The sequence below is a fragment of the Sorex fumeus genome, unplaced genomic scaffold, assembly GCF_029834395.1.
Source record: "Sorex fumeus unplaced genomic scaffold, SorFum_2.1 ptg000128l, whole genome shotgun sequence".
NCBI lineage: Eukaryota > Metazoa > Chordata > Mammalia > Eulipotyphla > Soricidae > Sorex > Sorex fumeus.
In genome coordinates this window covers 26,597,615-26,622,050 of record NW_026606185.1, presented here as the reverse complement: position 1 = coordinate 26,622,050, position 24,436 = coordinate 26,597,615, and the positions used below count along the sequence as shown (strand labels likewise).

The 24,436-nt window shown below is 47.2% G+C and overlaps 1 protein-coding gene across 2 annotated transcripts in view; it reads left to right on the top strand.

Moving 5' to 3' along the window:
- The window catches only part of TMEM241 (transmembrane protein 241), a 119,464-nt gene that overhangs the window by 30,496 nt on the left and 64,532 nt on the right, over positions 1 to 24,436 (top strand). Inside the window, exons 5-6 of one of the 2 annotated variants that reach the window (XM_056138221.1) lie at positions 13,455 to 13,532; positions 21,099 to 21,124. In XM_056138221.1, the coding sequence (XP_055994196.1) occupies positions 13,455 to 13,532; positions 21,099 to 21,124 (104 nt within the window). The remainder of the gene's footprint in view (positions 1 to 13,454; positions 13,533 to 21,098; positions 21,125 to 24,436) is intronic. The other variant, XM_056138222.1, reaches the window with a different exon arrangement.

The window sequence follows — 24,436 nt, the reverse complement described above, 5'->3', positions numbered from 1 at the left end:
ACAGTAAAAACAAACAAAATCTGCTAAGCTGGGTAACAGTATTATTGTTAGGACATCTTCAAAGTTGCAAAAGAGCGGCTGAGAATTCATTGTGGTCATTTCTACACTAAAGGAGCATTTTCCTTTCATGACTCATCGGCTTGAGTAGATAGGATGTTGTGTGCGTGGGGAAATCGTCCTGGGTGGGCTTGAGAAATGACCCACAGTGCACAGAGGTGATCAGCCTGGAACTCAGGGTGAAAGCTTTTTGCTTCCTTCCGCCTCATTTTCATTTTGTCCAGCTGCAGTGCGTGTGCTGCCTTACTACACACCTTCTGGCCTGCAGAGGGCGCTTCATCTCCTACAGCAGATAAAGGACTTGCTCAAAAATGGTGGCATTTGGGCCAGCATTAGAGAGCTCAGCAGTTGAGAGCTGCGTGAGATGTGTGAGGTCCTGGGTTCCATCCCCAACACACACACGCACGTGCACACACACACACACACACACACACACACACACATTATCTAAAGACTTTCAAGAGTTTTAGGAGCCAGAGAGATAGTACAGCAGGTAGGGCACATGCCTTGCATGCAGCCAATCTGGGTTTGACCCCCGGCATTCATTATGGTCCCCCTGAACCCGCCAGGAGTGATTCTTGCGCAGAGAGCCAGGAGTTATCCCCAAGCATTGTTAGCTGTAGCCCAAACACCAAAAAAAAAATGTTTTACAGGATTTGAGTAATTATGAATGACAGAAGTTTTCTTTCTCCTCTTCTTTCCTTCCTTCCTTCTATTCTGGAGGTTGAACCCAGGCTTCATACATACAAAGCATGTACACTGATACTAAGCTATATACCTCGCCCCAGAATATTGACATTTGAATCGGTAAGGTGTTAAGCAGTGCACTTTTGTGTGTCTTCTTTTCTTTTTGTGTCTTCTTATTGACAGTCAGATGTCAGTTACCTGACCAACAGGAACTCAGCTGAGGGTAGTAACCTGCCTCTCTTCCCAGAAGGAATGACACCTCACCTTTTGCCTTTTCAGATTTGCCCCTTTTTTGATTAATGTGTATGATTTTTAGAATGAGCCCAGGGCAGTGTAGTCAGGCATAACTTCAGATTTATAACTTTGTTTTGGGGTTGCTGGGGATGGAAACAGGGGGCCTTACATGTGCAAGGCAAGCACTCTACCACAAGCCACACCCCTGGTTCCTAACTTCAGACTTCTGGTTGCAAATGTGACAGAGGTCACCAACTGATATCAGTTAGAGGGAAAATTACTCACTAGTGTTAATGAAAAGTCAGTGTGTAGAGTCAGTTTTAGAAACGACTTGATCCAGAGGATCCAGGTACATGGTCAGAATCCAGTTTCTGTCTCCACGTCTTTCACTCTTGCTGTCTTGACAACATTCTACAACCAGGCTTTCCTTTAGTGGGTACTGCTGGCACAGGCTTCACCTCCTGATGAAGTCCCAGAGTAACGCTGATTGAGAGCTTCGAGGCCTGGAGGCTAAGCAGGAGGATGAGTTGTGTGTCTGGCCAGCCCTGGGTCACAGCCTTTCTGAACCATTCACTCCGGTAGACTCAGAGCACCCTTTGTTCTGTTCTGATCATAGAGGATCCTTATCCAGAGAGGGTTGAACAGATTCTCAATATCAGGGTGCTTCACCCAAAGAAGAGCTGAGCCAACAGGTCAGAGGGCTAGCTCGGCTTTGCATGCAGGAGGCCCAGATTTGATTCTCAGCACCACATGATCTCTCAAGCACCACCAGGAGTGATCCCTGAGCACAAAGCAGGGAGTAGTTTTACGCACGACCAGGTGTAGCCCTCAAACCAGCAAAAAGAATTCTAGGGAAAAGGAAACAAAAAGCAATCTAAAATTCCACATCCAGGTCAGTCTAGCTGTTAGACTATGCTGAGAGTCCTGTGATGCTGTGATGTGGGGCACTGGTGTGTTGGTCTGGGGGTTACTGAAGCCTGTGCCTAAGGAGATGGTGAAGTTCTGCTCTAAGCACACGTTTCGGAGCCCACTAGTGTTTCATGACGTTATGAAGACTTAATGGAAGCAGACATCAAGCACGAGCTCCCCGTCTCCATAAAGCACTCTGAGAAGCAGAAAGAAACGCTGTGATTTCAGCTCGGAAGGAAGGGAAGGTGGCCCAGAACCCCTTCCCTGCCAGTGGATCACCAGGCAGGCAGAGAGCAGGCCTTTATTACAGCCCCCACGAACGCACTCAGCCCAACAACTTGTTTTCACTTTTTTTTTTTTCAGTTTAAATTTTTATGTAGTTGTTTAAAAATTCTGGGCGGATTAAACATAAGGCATGTGTACAGCTTGTGTGAGACGGAAAACAGGCATCAACATGCTGGTGCCAAGCTGTCAAACTTAATGACTCTGTAAGGAATTGGTGGCGCTGTGGTTGGGGCAGAGGGGGTGGGGAGGGTGCTCTGTTGCGATCTGGGGGGTATATTGTTATGCAAAGCACTTGCTAAATAGTTCTGCTCCACATTGGCCTCCTTTATTATCCATCTAGCTTTGTAGCAGTGTCCTCCTCATGGGCAGCTCCTTGGAGGAAGCAGGATTCGTTTTTTTTGCGAAGATCGAAGATCGGGCTGGGGGGAAACTGTCCTTTGTCAATCTTGCCCCCTCCAGTTCACACCTGAATGATATGCCTAAGTTTAGCTATGACCGAATTGTGGCAGCCTTCTACTGGGGAAAGTACTGTGTGTTGGACTGAAAGATAAGCAAGACATGGGGCTCCTGACATGGAGAACCTTCTAGGGAGTCGGTGAAAGAGTAGGGGTGGCATGGGTGGGGATGGGGGTTGGGAAAAGCCACTGCAAACATTCAGTGTTAGTATGTGCCAGGCACTTTCTCTGGAAGATCCTCAGGACCTCAGAGGTCACCTGCATGGGAGGAAAGGAAACTGAGATGGAAATGACTCAGCCAAGGTTGACAGCTCGTCCGAGTGGAAACAGAGCTGTGGGCTCAGTCCTGCCCAACCTGCAAAGCCCACCCTGAAAAATCGTCCCCACCAATGAGAGTCTGCCTTGGTATCACACGAAGCCCATCAGGATGGAGCTGGAGGGTTGAGAGAACCGCGCACTCGCTCTTTCTCAGACACGGCTCCTGCAGGTGGGTTCCTCCGGCCGTTCTGCAGTGAGTGAGTGTCCCAGTGGTGGTACGGCACCAGCCTGCCAAGGGAGCCAGTGGCCCAGACAGGCACTGTGACCCTCGAGGCAATTTCCCAAGCCTGGCCTGCTGGTGGTCACACAGCCTGGCAGCAGCGGGGCAGATGCACCTGTGGGTGAGCCTGGGGTGGGTGAGAGGCAGTGTGGGCCAGGATCTGTAGGGGGCAGCGAGGGCCCTGCTTGATGGACTCCCAGTATCTCGGTGAAAGCATCTTGGCAAGACCAAAGACTAGGCTCCCATGTCCTGAACTTTGGGCTCGCTGAGACTTTCAGAAGCATAGAACTCACTTAGCACCTGCGGGTGTTGGTGGAAAATATGACCCAGATGGAGTCAGTTCCACGAACTGCAGCCCCTGGACCTCAACCCACTGACTCTGATGTCACAGAAAGGAGCTTGCCCTGTGGTTGCGTGTGATGTTGACTTGGGTAGAAACTCCTTCTGCTGCCTGGCACCATGGCTTCAAGGTCGCTCTTCACTATCTTTCTTTCTTTTTAATTTAAAAAATTTTTTTAATTTTATAAGTTAGTTCACCATATTTAATTACATTTAATATTAAAACACCAACCCCACCACCATTACACTTCCCCATCACCAAATTTGGGATGTTTTCATCCCAAGCCCCAATCCCTGTCCCAAGAAAAATAGAAATAATATATTTTGTATTGTCTGTTATGTAAAACTGCCGAAAATGCTCCAAAAAAGTATCCATAGAGGAAACAGTGTGAAGATTATTCTATTTTGGCAGGGGCCATTAAGACATTCTTTAGGATATCATTAACATGTTGTTAGAGGTTGAGTGATAAGAGCTTTTATATATATATATATGAAAATATGCATATATGCATATATATGTACATACACATATATTTCCTTCTTATGATTTGTTGCCTACTATTTGCACCACATCAAATGTGGCATGGTACTTATGGAGAATGGGTAGGGAGTGTCTTATGAGATGTCATGGCCACATGATCCAGGAATACTTTCACTCGTGTGTGAAGCTCAGTGACTCTTTTCCTTATGAGTCACAGGGATGAAGCCAGGGCTCCCCCCATGCTAGGCTTGTGCTCTACCACTGAGCCACAGCCGTGGTCCCTCGTGTAGTTTTCTTATTAGAGGGGTCCAGACTTCAGTAGCAAGGACCGAACGGTTGCTACAGGCTTGAAAGTCAACAACAACACTCCCCCCCCCCCCCCCCCCCCCGCTCGAGTCTGACTTGTCTTCTTGCTCTGTCTGAAGATGTTCTCCATAGTCACTAAAACTGAATTCTGCTGGGAAAACTTCAAACTTACTGGAGTTAGCAATGTTTTCTTGGAGGTAATACCAAAGATGTGCAATAAAAGAGAATACGTATAGATCAGATTTCATCCAAATGAAAATTGGGAACTAGAGAGATAGTGCAGGGGTTAAGGGACTTGTCTTGCATGCAGCAATGCTGGTTTGATTCTGGCATCACATATGGTCCCCTGAGCACCTCCAAGGGTCATTTGTAAGCAGAGTCAGAAATAGCCTCTGAGCACCACCTGGTGTGGCCCAAGCCCACCCACCTACACCCAAACCCCCCAAAAGCAAAAAATATTTGTTGCATCAAAGCACACTATCACACTCCAAATGGAAGAAAATTTTCAAATTGTTTATGTGATAAGAGGGATTGAACTAATGCTCCAAGCCCTGATGGAGCCACCCCTGTGGGTTCATGTCTTGCTCCTGTGTGTGCTTTGTCCACCCACCCGGCTGTGTGTCAGCCACTTCTCAAACTCTAGGCTAACTTGGGACCCCGTAGGAAATAATTTATTTTCTCTAGATCTTTCTAAATAAGGTCAAATATGCAGTTCCAGGACCTGGGATGTATGGCAATGGTACTTCACTTACAGTTCAACCCCAAATAGCAATCACAAACAGTTTTATTTCCAAGGTACCACTTCTTTTTCTTTTCTTTTCTTTTCCTTTTTTTTTCTTGGCTTTTTGGGTTGCACCCAGCAATGCACAGGGGTTACTCCTGGCTCATGCACTCAGGAATTTACTCCTAGTGGTGCTCGGGGGACCATATGGGATGCTGGGAATCAAACCTGGGTCGGCCGCGTACAAGGCAAATGCCCTACCTGCTGTGCTATCGTTCCAGCCCCAGTACTGCTTCTAGTGCTCCATAAAATTCACCTTTGTGCCAAATCTCTTGCTAAAAGCATCTGGTCACCCATGAGATCCTGTCCTCCTCACAGATTGCTTTCCCTTCAGTAAGAGAACCTCAAACTTGTTTCTGTGTATTCAGTTTTGTCATTCGACAGAGATTAATATCCAGAATACAAAGAAAACTCCCAAAGCTCAACAACAATAGCCAAACAACAAATTAATTAATGAGCAAAGAGCTTAGGCATTTCTCCAAAGAAGATAGACAAATAACCAATATACCCATGAAAAGATATTCAGTAGTATCACAAATCCCTAGGAAAATGCAAGTCTAAACCACAATGAGATGTTACTTCACGCTCATTAGGATGCTTAATATTTAAACAAACAAACCTAAATATTCAGTACTGGTGGTGTGGAGAAATGGAAACTCTTACGCACAGTTGGGAATGTAAGTGTGTGCAGCTGCTTGGAAGACCATATGGTGGCTCTTCAATAAATTACAAACAGAATTCCCATATCATCCAGGAGTTCCACTTCTGGGCGTGCGCACCAATGACTGGGAAGAAGGAACAGGCACATTTATTCCTTAACCATGGCAGAATCAGTCACAAGAGCCCCAGAGTGGAAGCAGTCCAAGTGTCCAACAGATGAATGGATTAACAAGATGTACACATAGTAGAGTGGTACTTAGTCTTAAGAAGGAAGGAAATTTTGACATATGCTTTGACAGGGATGAGCTTTGAAAACATAGTGAAGTACGCTGTCCACAGAAGGCCAAATCTTATGTTTTGTTTGGAGGTTGGTGCAGGAGGGCTACCCCTGGCTCTGAGCTTGGGGAGGGGAGACCATCTGCTATGCCAGGCTCACACCCAGGCCTCCTGCATGTGATGCACAAACTCAGCCGGTGAGCTGTCTCTCCAGCCCAGAACAAATACTGGACATCCCTTGCAGATTCTATGAAGAGGAGGATGGTTTGTGTTCTCACTTGCCTCCTTGAGGACTCCTATGGTACTGTAGAATAGGTGCATGTTTGTTTGTTTGTGTTGGTGGTAGGGGTAGGATGTTGAATACAGCACCTGAAAATGCCCTACTAATGAGCCATACCCACCAGCCATTGCATGTTTGCTTAGAGTGAATTCTGTCAAAAATGTGATAAAAATAGCAACTCTGTGAAAGCAGGCAAATTTGTCCTCTGTCCTAGCCCCCACAGTTCTGCCTTCCTGAGGATGAGGGCTGATGTTTCTATTTCTGTGTATCTGACCAGCCTAGAGGAGCTCTTCAGGGCTGTAAGATGCCGACCTTTTTTAAGAGGGGAGGGCCCTACCTGGCAGTGCTCATAGACTGTTCCTGGCTGTGTGCTCACGAGTGACCCTTAGTAGTGCTCACGGGACCATATGTGGTGCCAGTTATCAAACTATGGTTGGCTGCATGCAAGACAAATGCCTTAACCCTGTGCTCTCTCTCCAGCTCATGATGCTTTTATCTAAGAAGGCCCCTAGCGCAAGTAAGTGAGTTTAGGTGATGTGCAGAGTCTGACCTCCTCTTGAAGAGTCTTCCAGCTAGAGAACTAATGCAGAGACCAGGGCAATGGCTCAGAAGGCCACTGCACATGTTTTGCATAGAGAATATTCGGGCTCTACCCTTGAGTATCACTGGGTATGGCCCAATCACCCAAATTATGAAAATAGACACTTAAATTTAGTTCATGATAATTTACTTAAGAATGCTTCTGCTTATACTGCTAATCCAAGATGTCATCAAAGAAAAATTGATTATCTATAGTTGAATAAACTAATCTTTGAAAAACCATTAAAGGGGCCAGGAAGAGAGTGTTGTGGGTAAGACAATTACCTTGCATGTGGCCTGCCCAGGTTTGATTCCCAGGTTTCCATATGGTCCCAGAGCACTGCCAGAAGTGATTTTTGAGTGCAGAGCCAGAAGTAAACCCTCAGCAACACCTGGTATGGCCTCAAAACAGAAACAAACCATTAAAAAGATGATTTTACTTATACGTTTGGACTGGAGCGATAGCACAGCAGGTAGGCCGACTCAAGTTCGATTCCTCTGTCCCTCTTGGATAGCCTGGCAAGCTACCGAGAGTATCTCGCCCACACAGCAAAGCCTGGCAAGCTACCTGTGACATATTCCATATGCCAAACACAGTAACAACAAGTCTCACGATGGAGATGTTACTGGGCCCGCTCGAGCAAATCAATGAACAATGGGAGGACAGTGACAGTGACTTATACGTATACATAAATATTTTTAAATACCACATCATCATCTAAGAGGGTATGTGTTAGCTCAGAAGAGTAATTTCAAGACTGGAGAGATAACTCAGTGATCTAGATAACTAGTGCAAAGCATACATGTTTTGTATGAAGGAGGCTCAAGTTTGATCCCCAGAACTGCATGGTCCCTTGAACACTGCTGGGAACAGCCCCTAAACACCAAGGAATGTGGCCCCCAAATAAAAATAGAGAAAGACTACTTTCAGGTCTGAGAGATGGCTCAGAGGGCTGAAGCACATGCCTTGAATTTGGGGGTCCTGGATTCAGTCCCAGGTGAGCACCAAGCACAGAGCCAGGAGTAACACATGTTCCCATCCCCCTCCAAAAGAAGCATTGCACTTAAAAGATGATCATATTTTCATGTTGTGTATGTGTTTGTCGACCTGTCTTCTCAAGTACACTCTTCCTTCTCCACTACCCCCGCCAGGTGCGCTTCATGCCATGTATATGCTCAGGTGTGCTGCAGGCTACCTATATGCTCAGGTGTGCTGCATGCCATGTGCATATTCAGGTGTGCTGCATGCCTTGTGCATGCTCAGGTGTGCTGCATGCTGTGTGCAGGCTCAGGTGTGCTCCATGCTGTGTGCACAGCGCCAAGCTAGCTATGATCCCCCAACCAAAGTTACAGGACTCTCAGCGTTTGTAAAGTAAGAGCAGGGAGCAAAGCTCTTCTGTGCTCACAGGTTGCTACAGAAATCCCCACCAAATGTGCAGTGAAAAGCCAAGAAGCATGCCTTGAGAAGTAAGAAAAGATTGTTTCAATTGCATTAGTCGACCTAGTTGAGTTTATGCTTCAAAACTGGGCCCAGAACAAAGGTGAGGGCTGTTTGATAAAATGCTTGGCGGGGGACAGGACATTGGCAGGCAGCTGGCAGGAGAGCACAGAAGCAGAAATTCCCAAGCACATTATTTTTCAGAGCAGGGTTTGGAGCACATTCACAGGCGACCAAAGTTACAAAGCGAGACTGACCATCTCAAGGACATCTCGAATGCATTCCATGGCTGTCACATCGCCCAGACTCCTCTGCCTGGTGGCCTCTCCTGCTGTCTGGCAACAGCTGACTTGGAGTTAGTCTGTTTCAAATGTGGGCAGGGGTCGAGTTTCCTCATCAGGGTCCTGAGTCCTCATACAGAGCAAAGGCAAATGAGTTCGTGGTTGAGGCCTTCATCATTCTTACAATAAATTTACGTTCCTGTGTTCTCCGTACACTCTGGAGATTTAGTGACTGCATGGTTCTCTGGGGCTAAATCACAACTTTCAGGCAGTCCAGTTTCATTCACCACAGGCAACCCAAGGAAAAGTATTTTTCACATGCATAGGTTTGATAAAGATTGGGTAACCAAAATTAGGAAATTAGAAAGCTTTCAGCGTGAGGTTGTATGGAGCTATTCTGGCTGAATTTCTTTCTTTCTTTCTTTCTTTCTTTCTTTCTTTTCTTTTCTTTTTCATAATGTAGGAGCACTGTTATTTATTCAGCCATTGGTTAAGCTGATTGAATCGGGCATGAACTCCGCATTACTTTTTTGTAAAATTTTTTTAAGTTTTATAAGTTAGTTTACAATGTTTGATTACAGTCAATATTCAAACACCAATCCCACCACCATTACACCTTCCCACCACCACATTTGGGATGTTTCCATCCCAAATCCCAATCCCTGTCCCAAAACACAACCAAAAGAATACACTTCGTATTGCCTGCTATGAAGATCTGCTGAACATGCTTACAAAAAAGTGTTCATATAGGAAACAGTGTGAAGATTGTTCTATTTTGGCAGGAGCCATTAAGGCATTCTATAGGATATCAATAACATGTTGTTAAAGTTTGGGTGATGTGAGCTTTTGTATATGTATCTGAAAATATGTATATATGCATATATATATATATATATTTCCCTCTACGATTTGTTGCCTACTATCTGAACCCCATCAAATGTGATGTGGTAATTATGGGGAATGGGTAGGGAGTGTTTTATGATGTGTCCAGGAATATGTTTACTCATATGTGAAGCTAGGCCCGAGCGCGTTGGGGAGCAGCCTTGAGTGTGGTAGCGGTTGGGTTGTGAAGGTTTTTGGCTGCCAGAGCGGGGTCCCTTGGGGCAGGGAGGGCTCTCATCCGCCCCCCCCGCCCCCCCGTGGGGCACCCCGTGTAAAACAGCTTGGCATGGTTATGGGAGCCTCATGTTATGCTCCCTTTCGGGAGAAGCAGCCATGTGATCTGGGCGGTGGCCAATGACAAGATTATCTGGCGCCGGCAGGAGGTGGCTTATGGGTATGATCCCTGGGTCACTGGAGACTGGGGAAAGCAAGCAGAGGATCTCTGCTCCTGGTCCTATTGAGCCCAAAATCCAAGGTCACAAAGTTAAGCATTACCTGGGTTCCGTGGTACTTCACTCATGCATGAGGCTCGGCCCGAGCATGTGGGGGCGGCCCTAAACGTGACAGCGATTGGGTTGTAGAGGTTTTTTGGCTTCTGGAGCTGGATCCCATGGGGCAGGGAGGGCTCTCCCCTGACCCCTTCTAGGGCTCCCCAGAGAATACAGCCTGGCGCGAAGTCAGGACATTCTGCAGTGCTCTCTTTCGGGAGTTTTAGTTTATAGTGCCTGGGTCTTGGCTGTTGATGAGATTACATGGTAGTTTGTGGGTGTAACTGCCAAGCTACTGGAAAACTGGGGACCTGAGGGGAGGAGGCCCAGCCCCGATCTGAGTGGGCCTGGAGATCTGTCATGGGTTCCCATCTACCTCCATGCTACAGTCCCTAACTGTGTCTTTTGATCTCTTTTGAGATTTATGGATCTCTGAAATAAGGCCAATAAGTAAGTGAGCTTATATGATTGAGCCGGAGGTGGTTTGTGGGTGTGTCTCCCACATACCTAACTTTTGGCCATTTACTTTCTTGGTAAACTTTACCCCAAATTTTGGGGGTCTGGCCAAAGGCACAGCAGCAATTTTGGGGTATCTGGAAATCTGAAGGCGCCATCAGGCTGCTGATGCACTCGCCCCACTCGCAGGTACAGGTTGACCTGTTGGCAGCACCATACCCCCATGAATTTCTTTATTTGCTAAATAAAATCTTAAACTTCTTAGTCTTATTTTTTAAAAAAAAAAAAAGGGGGGGGGAGGTAACCAGGGGCCAGGGAGATGGCACACAGGGCTGGAGCACTTGCTTTGCCAGCAGGACCTGGGTTCAATCCCTAACACTGCATGGTCCCCAGAGGGAGTCGGTGAGTGTGGAATCCTCAGCATTGCCCATCCTCAGCACCCTGACCACATTTGCCCCCACAGTGTCAACTATACCCAAAACCAAGGCAGAAGGAAAAAAATTCACAAAGTTGAATCCTTTTTGTATGGTCGGTTTGGTTTTGGTTTGGGGCCACTCCCTGTAATGCTCTGGGTTATTCTTGGCTCTTCACTCAGGAATTACTCTTAGTGTAATTCTTGGTTGTGCTTGGGGGACCCTATGGGATGCTGGGGATTGAACCCAGGTCCGTAGCCCTCCTGGCCATACTATCTCTCCAGCCCCACGTTGCTTTCTTTTTGTTTATTATTTTTGTTTATTTTTTTAATTGGCTGGGACCACACCTGGAGAGTGCTCAGGAGTGACCCCTGGCGGTGGCTGGGGAACTGAATCTAGTGCCAAGCACTGGGCCCAGTTTGCAGCAGTGACCTTCTGGCCGTGTCTCTCCTGGCCCTGCATCCACTTCCCTTCTGTCCCCTCCTCCCGGCAGCTCCTGGTCGGTTGTCCGTCTCCTCCTCTTTGCCCCACAGAGGAGTGACTGTGTCTGGGAGGAGAGTGAGCCCTGCTCGAGGGCAGATGTGCAGCCTGGGCCCAGCCCAGTCGCATGCCCAAGCCCAAGCCTGAACCTGTGCTTTACCTTCTTCCACCTTCCAGGAAACCTCACCATCATGAGTCACATCGCGAGGAATAACCAGATCCTGGGCCTCATCCTCTCTCCCCTGACAGGGGCGGGCACCACCTCCTTACAGCCTGCCGGCAGCCTTCCCAGTGCAGGTTCCCTAGGAAGCTCAGTGACCCGCTAGAATGTTACATTTCTTGTATCTACCCCCTGGCCCCGCACACACAGTTTTGGGGTGCATAGTGCATCCTGGCAATTCAAATATTTGTCTCCGTTTGGTTTCCTAAATATTTTCCTAGCAGACCACATGTCTCTTCCCGGCCCACGTCCCCCCTCGTAGCTCCGTGTGTCACTTTCCTGGGGCTGCTGTACCACTTGACCCCACCCTCGGGTGGCTGTAGGTGATAAGAGTCAGGGCTCCTTGAGTCCCTGATGCTAGGGACCCTGATTGAGCATGCGGCTGTACGCGCCCAATCCGCCTCCAAATTACTCACCAAATCTGAGTATTTGTCTCTCCTTAAGGGGCACATTTTTGCCTTTTGTTTCCTCCAGAAAATCTTTCATAGAGGGGAGAAACTCGGCACTGCAAGATTCTCAGTCCCAGTCACTTTTGTAAAACCCTTTAAATCCTTTAAAACTTTTTTAAAAAACCTTTAAAATATTTTTTTGTTTTGGTGGAGGTAAGGGCTCATGAAAGGAATATTCACTGGTTTCAGAGATGAGATTGTGGATAGCTTTGAACTTTTTCCTTTGGGTGGGAGGTAAAGACCCTTGAAAGAAATGTTGTATTCACTGGTTTCAAGTGCTAGATTGTAGCTGTCTTTGAGGGTTTTTTTAATTTCACCACTCTTTTGCAGACTTTTGCCAGAGTTCCTTGAAACATGCAACTCTAGGAATGACCCCATTTTAAAAATTGTCAGCAGGACCAGAGAGATAATCCAGGGGCCAAGGTTCTTGTCCTGCATGTAGTAGACCCCAGTTTGATCCCTAGCAGACTCTGTCATCCCATGAGCACTAACCAGGAGTGATTCCTGAGCGCAGAGCCAGGCTTAACCCCTGAGAACCACCACATATAACCCCCAAAACCCAAAAGAAATTAATAAAGTGCAATAAAATCCGTTAGCAGCTTCTCTACCCTGGAGGTCCTGATTCCTCATGTTACCATGACCCCTCCCTGCCTCTCCCCCCCCCCCCCCCTTCCCAGAGGAGCAAACAACCTTGCCCTCTCCCCTGGGCCTCTGCAAACTCATCTTTTCTCAACACTCTCCCAGATGTTCTTGTGTGGTTCCCTGTAGTTCTTCATTTGGTTCTTGTTCAGGCTTCAGGCTTTATTCCCTCCAGAGCTTTCACATTCTCCCTATCGCGTGCCCTCCTGCTCGGGGCAGTGGTCCCCTGACCCTGGTGTGCCACCTGACACTCGGCAGGAATGCAGTCCGTGTTTGGTGGGGCCACGTTTGGTGGGGCCGCGGCTCCCGGGGTGCCTGAGAGCACCTGCCCTGCCTAGTAAGGGAGAGAATCCACACACCAAACCTGCCACATGCACCGAGCGTAGTGTCTGCAGCACTGCTCTGAGTGAACCCACAGATGGTTTCTGGCCACACCCTAGTCCAGTGTGAGGGACCCCCTACCCAAGAGGGCGTGTGCTCATTGAGCTGCACTGAAAAGATAGCCAGCCCCATGGCCAGGATGTGCAGCCCCCGGGTAGTGCCCCTGTGAGTGTCACAGCCGGGTGGCCTGGGACCCTGGCCATCACCTGGCAACCGGAGGGAGGGGGAAAGTCAGTGAGTGGAAGAGACAAAGGTTTGCTGAGAAGATCCAAGAGAGGGGGTGCCACTGCTGCCGCCCACGGGGAGCTGCCAACCGCCGGGGAGCTCTGGCTGGCAAGACCCATCTCTGCACATGCCAGGAATTCCCACGGATCCTGCCCTTTTTTAGCAGAAATAGGGGGTTATGTCATCAGGAGACCAAAGGAGACGTTTTCATGCTCGTTGTTTTGTTTTCTTTCAGGCCATTCCTGTGTTTCTCACTTGGCACAATGTGGCGGAGGTGATCATCTTGGGGTACCAGCAGTGTCTGTGGAAAGAGGTAAACAGTAATGCCAGTGCTCCTCTCTTCCCTGCCTTTACGTCTCAAAGCCTCACTTCTTTTCTTTTCAATGGCCCAAATTAGAATCTGTCGCATTCATTCCTGTTCCTTGCTGTCTGCAGTGAGGATGGCCTGAGAACCGTCTTCAGTTCAGTGTCAGGGGTCAGGTTTGGACATCCTTCAGTTCCCCAGTGCCCATGCCAGAGCCACGTGGAAACCCACTGCAGTGGCCCCAGGAGGTGCCAGGAGTGTGCCCGCCCCCCCACCAGGAAACTCCTCCAACCCCAGTTCTGCTTCCCGCTAGCCTTCTGAGAGGTTGGCACCGTTTGGGCACAGCTTAGGTATCTGGACTTGTGAGCAGGGTTACTCCTGGCTCATGCACTCCTGGCGGGGCTTGGGGGACCATATGGGATGCTAGGAATCGAACCCGGGTCAGCTGTGTACAAGGCAAACACCCCACCTGCTCTGCTATCGCTCCAGCCTACCACCAGATTTTTAAAGTGACCCCTCTTTGGGGAGTTCCTTTTCCCCCTTTCTTTTCTTCTCCTTCTTTCTTCTTTGTTTTTACTTCAGGGCCACACCCGACAGGGCTCAGGGCTCACTCCTGGCCATGCAGGGCTTACTCCGATTCGAGCTGGGGTCAGCTGCATGCCAGGCCTTCACCCTTGTACTGTCGTGCCCACTCAGCAGTTGCTCTTTTCTAACATGGGACTGTTCAAATATTTTTAAAAATCAATTTTTGGAACTTTGATTGAGGGCATTGTGGAGATGGAACCCTGGCCCTGCCATGCACTGCGCCTGAGAGTCAGACTTTTCATACTGTTGTCTTCCTCTCCCTATCAGCCGTTCCTCCTCCTCCCCACTTGAACCCAATGGGGACGCTGGCCAAAATTACCCAAAGCTCATTTATTAACTCTGGCCAGTGGGTGTGCCTCAAGGGCCACTCCTGGCCCTGTGCTTGCAGGATGCCTCCTGGCGCAAGACTTCGGAACCATGTGGTGCGGGAACTGATTCCATGCCTCCCACATGCAACGTGTGTGTTCAGCCCATTGAGCTACATTTCTGGCCCCCATTTCCTCAGCTCTTTATTGGCCCTGTCCACTATTCATCACCCCACTCACTTTGGGGGTCTCTTAAGGGGCCTTTGTCCTCTGTCCTGTCTCTCCAGCCGTGGCACTGTGTTCATACTTCATACTTTATCTACACTAGAATAATATATATGTATTTTTTTAAGAGGTGCTTTTGGGCCATGGCTGGCAGTGCTCAGGGGCTACTCCTGATTTTGTGCTCAGGAGTCACTATGGCGATGCTCAGTGGCCTGGCAGTGCCTGGGATTGCACAGGCCATCCACATGGAAAGCACGTGTTCTGGTGCTTTTTAAAAAGTATTACTTTCATTTTTTAATTTCTAGTTAGACAGGGTTTAATTTAAAGTTGACCGTTCTCAGGGGGTGGATGGGGGAGTGCAGTTAGGATAGAGGAGGGTCCACTATGACAATGATTGTTGGAAATGATCACTCTGGACAAGAACTGAGTGCTGAAAGTAAGTAAAGGGATATACCTAATAACCTGTCGGTACCTGTATTGCAAATCATAACGCCCAGAAGGAAAGAGAAAGGAGGTAGGGAAGAAAGAAGAAAAATGCCTGCCACAGAGGCAGGCTGGGGCAGGGGGTGTTGGCGGGACAGAGGCGGGGGACATTAGTGGTGGGAAATGTACACTGGTAAAGGGACGAGCATTGGAACATTGTATGACTGAAACCTAATTGTGAATAACTTTTAAACTGTGTGTCTCACGATGATTCAATAAAAATAAATAATAAAGTTGACAGTCCTCTGTTTTTTCAAAGTATTGAGAAATTCTCTCTGAGGAAAACTATTTTGTGTGTAGGATGTGCCACACCCTGTGGTGCTCTTGGCTTCCTCCTGGCTCTGTACTCAGGGGACTATATATGATGCCAGGGAATAAATTGGGCTTGACCACATGCAGGAAAAGCTCCAGTGCTTTGAGCCATCACCTGGGCCACATTCAGTGGTGATTGGGGTTACTCCTGGAATGGTGCTCAGGGACAGCGGTACAGAGACAGCAGTACAGGGATCATATGTGGTCATCCTGCATGCACAGCCCACACTCCAGCCTGCTGAGCCCTCTCCCTGTTTTGAGAGTGAAACGTTTTCCATTTTTCCTCATCTTGCAAAATAATCCTTCTGAAATCTTCAGAATAAACCTGCAGGCCTTGCTGACTGTTCTCCCTGTCAAACATAGAGAAGGACCCAGGAGGTGGCCCCAGGGCTAGAACAAATGCCCTGGATTTATCCCTGACACCGTGTTGCTTCCTCCTGGGAGCATGGGAGCCAGTGCCAGAGAGCATAACTGGCCCGGTGCTGCCAGTCATGCAGGCCAAGTTCTGTCCGTAGTGGCAAAGGGGCTGGAAATACATGCAACCAAAATAATGAGCAGTGCAGCCCCATGTGCTGGCACCAGAGCTCATGTGTGTGTCACCTCAGAGGGCCAGCACATCTGTGCAGCCTCAGAGAGCAAACATGTCTGTGCAACCTCAGAGAGCCAGTGCCTGTGCAATCTCAGAGAGACAGAATGCATGTACAACCTCAGAGAGCCAGCGCCTCTATGATCTCACTGAGCCAGCATCTGTGCAACTCAGAGAGCAAGAACATTTGTGCAACCTCAGAGAGCAAGAACGTCTGTGCAGCCTCAGAGAGCCAGCACCTGTGCAACCTCAGGGATCCAGCATCTATGCAACCTCAGAGAGCTAGTGCCCATGCCACCATGTCTGTCGCATCAACAACCTCACTACAAAGAGAATTATTAACGAAAGAACAATTTTATGCTTTTGTGTGTGTGTGTGTGTGTGTGTGTGTGTTGTAACAAACAATATAATGTAGACATTTTGTGCCCACTGAGGGGTGCAAGCTTGCGGGCTGGTTGGGAAACCCGGAACTGTGTTGGAGAGGAGGTCACACTGGAAATGTGACCTGGAAATGGGCATTGAAATACTGAATGCAACAACTATTATAAACTACTTTGTAACCAAGGTGTTTAAATAAAGTTTCAAACAAAGGAGTGGAGGTGCTTGGGACATAGTAGAGAGATGAAAGCACTTGCCCTGAAGATTCCTCCCACAGAATGACCACTCAGCACCCCCTGGTTTGGCCCAGGTAATACCCAGCACCACCCAGCACCACAGTACAACATACTCCGGCCCTTGCATTGGCTCAGTAACCCAGTGGGAGCCTGAGCACCGTGCAGGAGGCCCCCCTCTCAACTCTAGATAAATGGAGGGGGGAAGTAATGGGGAGGTGGGGGAACATGCTTCTAGCTGTGAGTTTCTTCTTTGGGCAAATGATTCCTGCAAAGGACTAATCGGGAGGCAGAAAACCTAACATCCAGCTTGGAATTTCATTTCTTATGTCAGGGAGCTGTAAGCGCCGAGTTTAGATTTCCCCAATTTGCTCTTTTTATATTCTTTCTCGGGGTGGAGGAAAATGTCTCTTTTCCTTTTTAGTGTTTCTTAATTTACACAGCATGCTGGAGAAATTTATAGCACTGCTCAGAGTTGCAGCAGGATTAATGAACAGAAGATTTAAAGAGACAGATTGAAATGGGAGTTATTCACCAGCTGAATCTCGGGCCCCAGGTGTAGTTAAGTCAAAGGCCTAGCGGGCAGGTTTTTTCCATTGAGCCCAGGATGTCATCTCTATATCTGTATTGCAAACCGCTCTCCAAAATCAAGCATGAGATCTTCATTCTCCTCTCTGCGCCTCCCTTACCAGGGATTAAACCCAGGGCTTAACACGGAGGTAAATGCTCGACCACCGAGCTACATCCCTTGATCTCTTGAGGCCTCAAGAGGCCAGGGATGCAGTTTGCAAATTTCCTTACAAATGACCAAAAGGCACATGAAAAAATGCTCTTCATCACTAATCACCAGGGAGATGCAAATCAAAACAACAATGAGATATCATCTCATACCACAGAGACTGGTAAACATCAAAAAGAACAAGAGTAACTAGTGCTGGCACAGATGTGGGAGGAAAGGGACGCTCTTTCATTGTTGGTGGCAAAGCCAAGTGGCCCAGCTTTTTGGGAAAACAATATGGACACTCCTCAAAAAACTAGAAATTGAGCTTCCATATGACCCAGCAATATCACTTCTGGGAATATCTACTGAGGATGCAAAAAAGCGAAGTAGAAATGACACCTGTATGCACCTGTATGTTCATTGCAGCACTGTTCACAATAGCCAAAATCTGGAAACAACCCAAGTGCCCGAGAACAGACGACTGGTTAAAAAAACTTTGGTGCATCTGCACAATGGAATACTATGCAGCTGTTAGGAAAGTTGAAGACATGAAATTTGCTTGTAAGTGGATGGTCATGGAGAGTATCATGCTAAATGAAATGAGTCCGAAAGAGAGGGAAAGATAAATGACTGCACTCATTTGTGGAGTATAAAATATCATAATATTAGACTAACACCCAAGGACAGTAGAGACAAGGGTCAGAAAGATTGCTCCATGGTTGGAAGCCTGCCTCAAGAGCTGGGGGAGAAGGCAGCTGGGATAGAGAAGGAATCACTAAGTCAATGATGGTTGGAGGGTTCACTCGGGATGGGAGATGTGGGCTGAAAGTAGATCAAGGACCAACCATGATGGCCTCTCAGTGTCTGTATTGCAAACCATATTACCCAAAAGTAGAGAGAGAGTAAGAAGGAAATTGTCTACCATAGAGGTAGGGGGAAGGGTGGGACAGGGTAGGGGGAGGGATACTGGGGATATTGGTGGTGAAAAGTGTATGCTGGTGGAGGGATGGTTATTTGATCTTGTATGACTGAAACTCAAACATGAAAGTTTTGAAACATGAAAGTTTTGTAATTGTAGCTCACAGTGATTCAATAATTTTTTTTTTAAAGAAAGAGCTTTATTTCTTGCTCAGATGGGTAGAACACTTCCCTTTCATGCTGGACCTTGGGTTTTGATACCTGGCACTGTCTAGAATGACCCCCAAGCTCTTCTGGGTAATCACTTAATCACTTAACTTCCCGTTAGTCGTCAATTTGCTCGAGCGGGCACCAGTAACGTCTCCATTTGTCCCTGTCGCGTGCTAGTGTAGCCCAATGGCATCCCTTCGTTCCGGGAACATGAAGGGCCTCAAATCGATCATTCATGATCTTGATGAAGAAGTCTGACCATCTGGTAGGTGGGCGGCCACGCGGTCTTTTGACATCCCGTGGAATCCAGTCGGTAACAGCTCTAGTCCAGTGGTCGTCTTTGAATCTCATTACGTGACCAGCCCATCTGATTTTCGACACCTTGGCAAATGAGACAGCGTCCCTGATTCTTGATTGTCGACGGATGTCAGAACTCCGGACTCTTTCTCTCAGTTGAGTGAAACGTGATATTCCAAGCATAGCTCTTTCTATTCTTCTTTGGGAGACCTGAATAGCATTCTCATTTTGTTTGTGTAGGGCCCAGGTCTCTGAGGCATAAGTTAATGCAGGAAGAACAGTGGAATCAAAGAGATGTGCCCGGAGCCGGAGGTTCTTCGTCCTCTTAGCTATTTCTTCGACGTTCTTGAAGGCGTTCCAAGCCGCTCTCTTCCTCCTGCACAGCTTGGGTGCCAGGTCATTTGTCATGTTGACCTCTCGACCTAGGTACACATAGCTGTTGCATTCGGAGATGGTCGTTCCGTTGAGAGCGAATGGGGCGTCAGGAATGAGGCTGTTTCTCATAAACATTGTCTTCGTAAGATTCAGCTGTAGTCCTACCTTTCCACACTCACGGTCAAAGTCGGCCAGCATTTGTGCCACTTGGCTGATGTTTGGTGTTATTAAAACAATGTCATCAGCAAAGCGGAGGTGGTGTAGTTGCCGACCATCTATCTTCACTCCCATTCCTTCCCATTCCAGTCATCACATGATGTTCTCGAGGGTGGCACTGAAGAGTTTCGGTGAAATGGTATCACCCTGCCGCACCCCTCTCTTGACATCAACGATCACTTCTTTGTAGAATGGTGAGATCCTGGTAGTGAATCCGCAATACAGCTCACGGAAGATCCTGATGTATTGGGCTTGAATGCCCTGATTGGCTAGGGCTTCAGTGACCGCTTCCGTCTCAACAGAATCAAAGGCCTTCTTTAAATCAATGAACGTTAAACAGAGCGGCATCTTGAACTCCCGAGAAACCTCAATGAGCTTGGTTATCGTGTGGATATGGTCGATGGTGCTGAATCCTTTGCGGAACCCGGCTTGCTCGCATGGTTGTCCTTCATCTAGCGTTCTGCCAATCCTATTTAGGATGACTCGAGTGAACAACTTGTAGATGACAGACAATAGGCAGATCAGGCGATAGTTGCCAATGTCATGGATGTCTCCCTTCTTGAACAGTAGTACGGTCCTGCTGGTTTTCCATTGGGATGGAACCTTGCATTCAGACAGGTAGCGAGTGAAGAGCCGAGCCAGTGTATTGATGAGTACTGACGGCAGGTTCTTCAGGTGTTCAGGTCTGACCTTGTCTGGGCCGGGTGCTGTTTGTTTCTTTACCGACAAAATGGCGTGTCGGATTTCAGAAGGGAGAATGTTGGGAACGACATATCCATCCTGTGGAATTTGGTATGTCGGCAAGTGGACATGGCTATCGAAGAGATTTGAGTAGAAGTCATGGATAATCTTCTCCATTGCCATTCTGGAGGATGTGATGGATCCATCAGGACGTCGGAGGGCAGTCATCTTGGTCTTGTAGTTGGCGAAGGACAGGCGGGCATTACGAATACTTTTCCCGGCTTCTGCCGCATCTACCAGCACTTCTGCTCTTCTCTCTTTGAGGTCTTCCTTGATCGCATCTCTGCACTGCTTTGTGAGCTCAGACGTTAGCTTGTGGTTGCCTGAGGCATGCGCCAAACCACGCTGGCTAATTAGCTCAAGAGTTTTCGAAGATAGGCGATTTTTTGTGGCTATCTCTCTCTTGGCGTTCCTCGCACATTCATGGAGGTGCTGAACCAGTCGATCGTATTCCTCGTCAATGTTGTCAACAATGGCATCTTCCCATGTTGCCGCAATAGTACCAAAGAGTTCCCAGTTGGTGGTTATTCTGGGAGTTCTCTTTTTGAACTTTGCAGCCCTTTCTCCCCGCTCTGTGAAGTAGAATCGACTCTTCTGGGTAAGGTGCAAAAATTAAAACAAGAGAAAACCAAACCAAATTTCTTTCCTTGTACATATTACATGGTTTCTCTCTCCTCTCCTTGGTGGCTGTGATTCTGAAAGCTTCACCCTGGCGTCACTTGGTTTTTCATGAGTAAACATAGTTCTGATGGTGAGTGGCCAGAGCACAGCCAGATGTTTTGGCCAAGTGACTCAGCTCTGGACCGCTGAGTCATCCTTCATCCCACCCAAGAAGAAACATCCCCAACGAATAAACACTAAGGTGCAGCAAACTAGCAACCCCTCAGTAAATGTCTTTGTAATATATTTGTTCCTCAATCTAATGATTTTTTTTAACAGGGGGAAGCAAAAGTTTCAAAAGATTAATCACTTCTCTTTTCTTTCTTACAGAAAACTTCTCCTGTAAAGATCTGTAGGTAAGTTTTTAAAGCAGAGATTTAAGCTCCATGTTTCTGGGGCCCGTCTAGGGAGGCCACTGGGTGCGTGAGAGCAAACACAGGCCAGGCACAGCAGGGCGAGTGCGCTAACCCCTGTTCGTCTCCCCACTCCTAGCCCAGTATTTTTAACTTTGATAGTGAAATGATATTTATGGGATTTTTGTTGTTGTTGTTGTTGTTGTTGTTGTTTTTGTTTTAAAAATTTTTTTTCTTTTTGGATCACAGTGAGATGCACAGTTACAAAGAATTGGGTTTCACTCCCGTGATGTTCCGACACCCATTCCTTCACCAGTGTACATTTCCCACCACCAATGTCCCCAGTTTCCCAGTTTCCGTCCCCCACCCACCCTGCCTGCCTCTATGGCAGGCACTTTCCTCCTCTCTCTCTCTCTTTCTCTTTCTTTCTCTCTCTCTCTCTCTCTCTCTCTCTCTCTCTCTCTCTCTCTCTCTCTCTCTCTCTTTCTCACAGCTTTTCTGAAATTTTCATTCCTTCTGGATTTCAGACATTGATGCTGAAAACTTCACTAAGAATTGTGCAATATTGATGGCGAGGGAAAGTGGTAAACATGGGCTTGACATCAAATTTCCAAGATGTTGTTTGCAATTTAGAGTATTCGTGGTCGGGGGCATGAGGGTGGGTGCAGGAATCAGAGCAAAGTCAGCCACATGCAAAGCAGCACCTTAAACTGTCTTTTTTTTTTTTTTTTTTGGTTTTCTTCATTTTCTTCAGGGCTACACCTGATGATACTTGAGGATATTCTCTGTGCTTGGGTTGTTGTGAGTGGTGATCAGGGGGCCATATGGTCTCTGGGACTGAACTTGTGATTCTAACTTACGTTTTCCTGAACCAAGACAAGGGTCTTACCCCTAACGCTTAAAAGCATATCTCCTAAAACTGCTGCACTCAGGGATTAGAGAGAAAGTCCATGGGTTAAAGTGCTTGCCTTCCAAGCAGCCAACCCAAATCTGGTCCACACCAACATGTATGATCCCCGAAGCACTGCCCCAAGTGACCCTGAGCACAGAGCCAGGAGTAGCCTCTGAGTACTACCGCTCACACCCTCTTCCCCTTAAGACGCCGTGTCTCTGTTATGCTTTCATTTGGGATACAGAATAGTGTGTCACTGACTTTTGAAGAGTATCAGCCTGTTGTTTTGTGACCTGCCCATTTTTGGTTTTGTCTTGGTCTCTCCTTGGGATTCCGTCTGGATTGTGCATCTTCCAGGAATGGCGCTTTCTCACTATGCCCTCTCAGGAGGCTCAGACACAGATCTACCCCATTACTGGAGATGACTAAGTTTGTCATTTAGTTAAGATAAAGCACAAGAGATTTTAGTGTGCTTTTGTGATGTTTTCTTTCTTTTTTTTTTCCTTCCTTTTACATTTCTAGGCCATATTGACAATGCTCAGGGCTTACTCCTGGCTCTGCACTCAGGAATTACTCTTTTTTTAATATTTTTTTATTTATTGAATCACCATAAGATATAGTTCCAGACTTACAAATTTTCATGATTACGTTTCAGTCATACAATGATCGAGCACCCATCCCTCCACCAGTGCCCATTCTCCACCAACAATATTCCCAGTATCCACAACCCCATCCCCCCTCCACCACCCCCACTTCACACCTCTGTGGCAGGCACATTTCCTCTTAATCTCTCTCCTTTTGGATGTTTATGGTTTGCAATACAGGTACTAAGAGGCCCTCATGTTTAGTCCATAGTCTACTTTCAGCACATGTCTCCCAACCCAAGCGATCCCTCCAAGCATCATTTGGTTAGCAGTCTCTTCTCTATTCCAGCTGCCTTCTCCCAGCATGTGAGGCCGACTTCCAAGCTGTGGAGCAATCCTCCTAGTCCTTGTCTCTACTGACCTTAGGTGTTAGTCTCCTATTATGTTACTTTATATTCCACAGATGAGTGCAGTCATCCTATCTATCCCTCTCTTTTTGACTCATTTCACTCAGCATGATACTCTCCATGTCTATCCACCTATATGAAAATTTCATGATTTCATCTTTTCTAACTGCTGCATAGTCAGTAATACTCTTCATGGTGCTCTGGGACCATATGTGATACCCGGGATTGAACCCGGGTCGCCACATGGAAGACAAGCACACTACCCACTGTACCATAACTCAAGTGTCTATTTCTATTGGTGAACTAGAACTTAATTTTTTAAATTAAGGGGCTAGGACGATAACCTAGCAGTAGAGTGCTTGCCTTGGATGCAGTTGACAGGATTCAGTCCTCAGCACCACATGTGGTCCCCTAAGCCCACCAGAAATGATCCCTGAGAGTCAGGTGTGCCTGGTGTGGCCCCCAAATAAAAGTTTTTAGTCACGGTCATGGTCCTCCAGTTGTTCATCGATTTGCTCGAGCGGGCCCAGTAACGTCTCCTTCGTGAGACTTGTTGTTACTGTGTTTGGCATATCGAGTACATCACTTGCCAGGCTCTGCCATGCGGGTGAGATACTCTTGGTAGCTTGCCGGGCTCTCCAAGAGGGGCGGAGGAATCCAACTCGGGTCAGCCATGTTGGCTGCGTGCAAGGCAAACGCCCTACCCACTGTGCTATCGCTCCAGCCCAAAAGTTTTTAGAAATAACATTAATGTTTGATTGACAACATTGTTATAGTTTCAGTTGTAAAACACACCCATTCAATGATCAGCATCATAAGCTTATTTACCATCTTAGCAACTTTCAAACTGATGATTTAAATGGCAACATATCATCCTAATTATTATGCAATAATAATTTTATGGATAGTACAGACTATACATTACTTCTTTTTTATTTATTGCAAAAGGTAACTGGAGAGGCCAGAGAGATAATATAGCAGCTAGGTAGGTTGCTTGCCTTGCATGTGGCTGACCTGGGTTCAGTCACCAGAACCCTGAGCACTGGCAGGAGTGATACCTAAATACAGAACCAGGAGTAAGCTCTGAGCACTGCTGGGTCTCTAAACAGTAAAACAAAGGAAGAAGGGTAACTGGGAGTTTTTACCTCTTGGTCCCCTTCACGAGTTTTACCTACCCTAACCCTCCACCCCTCTGATAACCATCAATGTTTTCTGTCTGTTTTTTCTTTTGCTTTGTTATGGTATTTTATGTTTTGTAAATGACATAATAGTAGTCTGATGACCCAGTTTTCCACTAATGTATTTTGGAGAGATGGATAGCTTTAAAAATCATCTCCATCTAATTAGAATTTCACAGGCACACTGTCTTTCTCACGCAAGTCAGCCACTACTGGTTTTACCTGGTTCTGAGAAAATGACTCACAGAGCACCA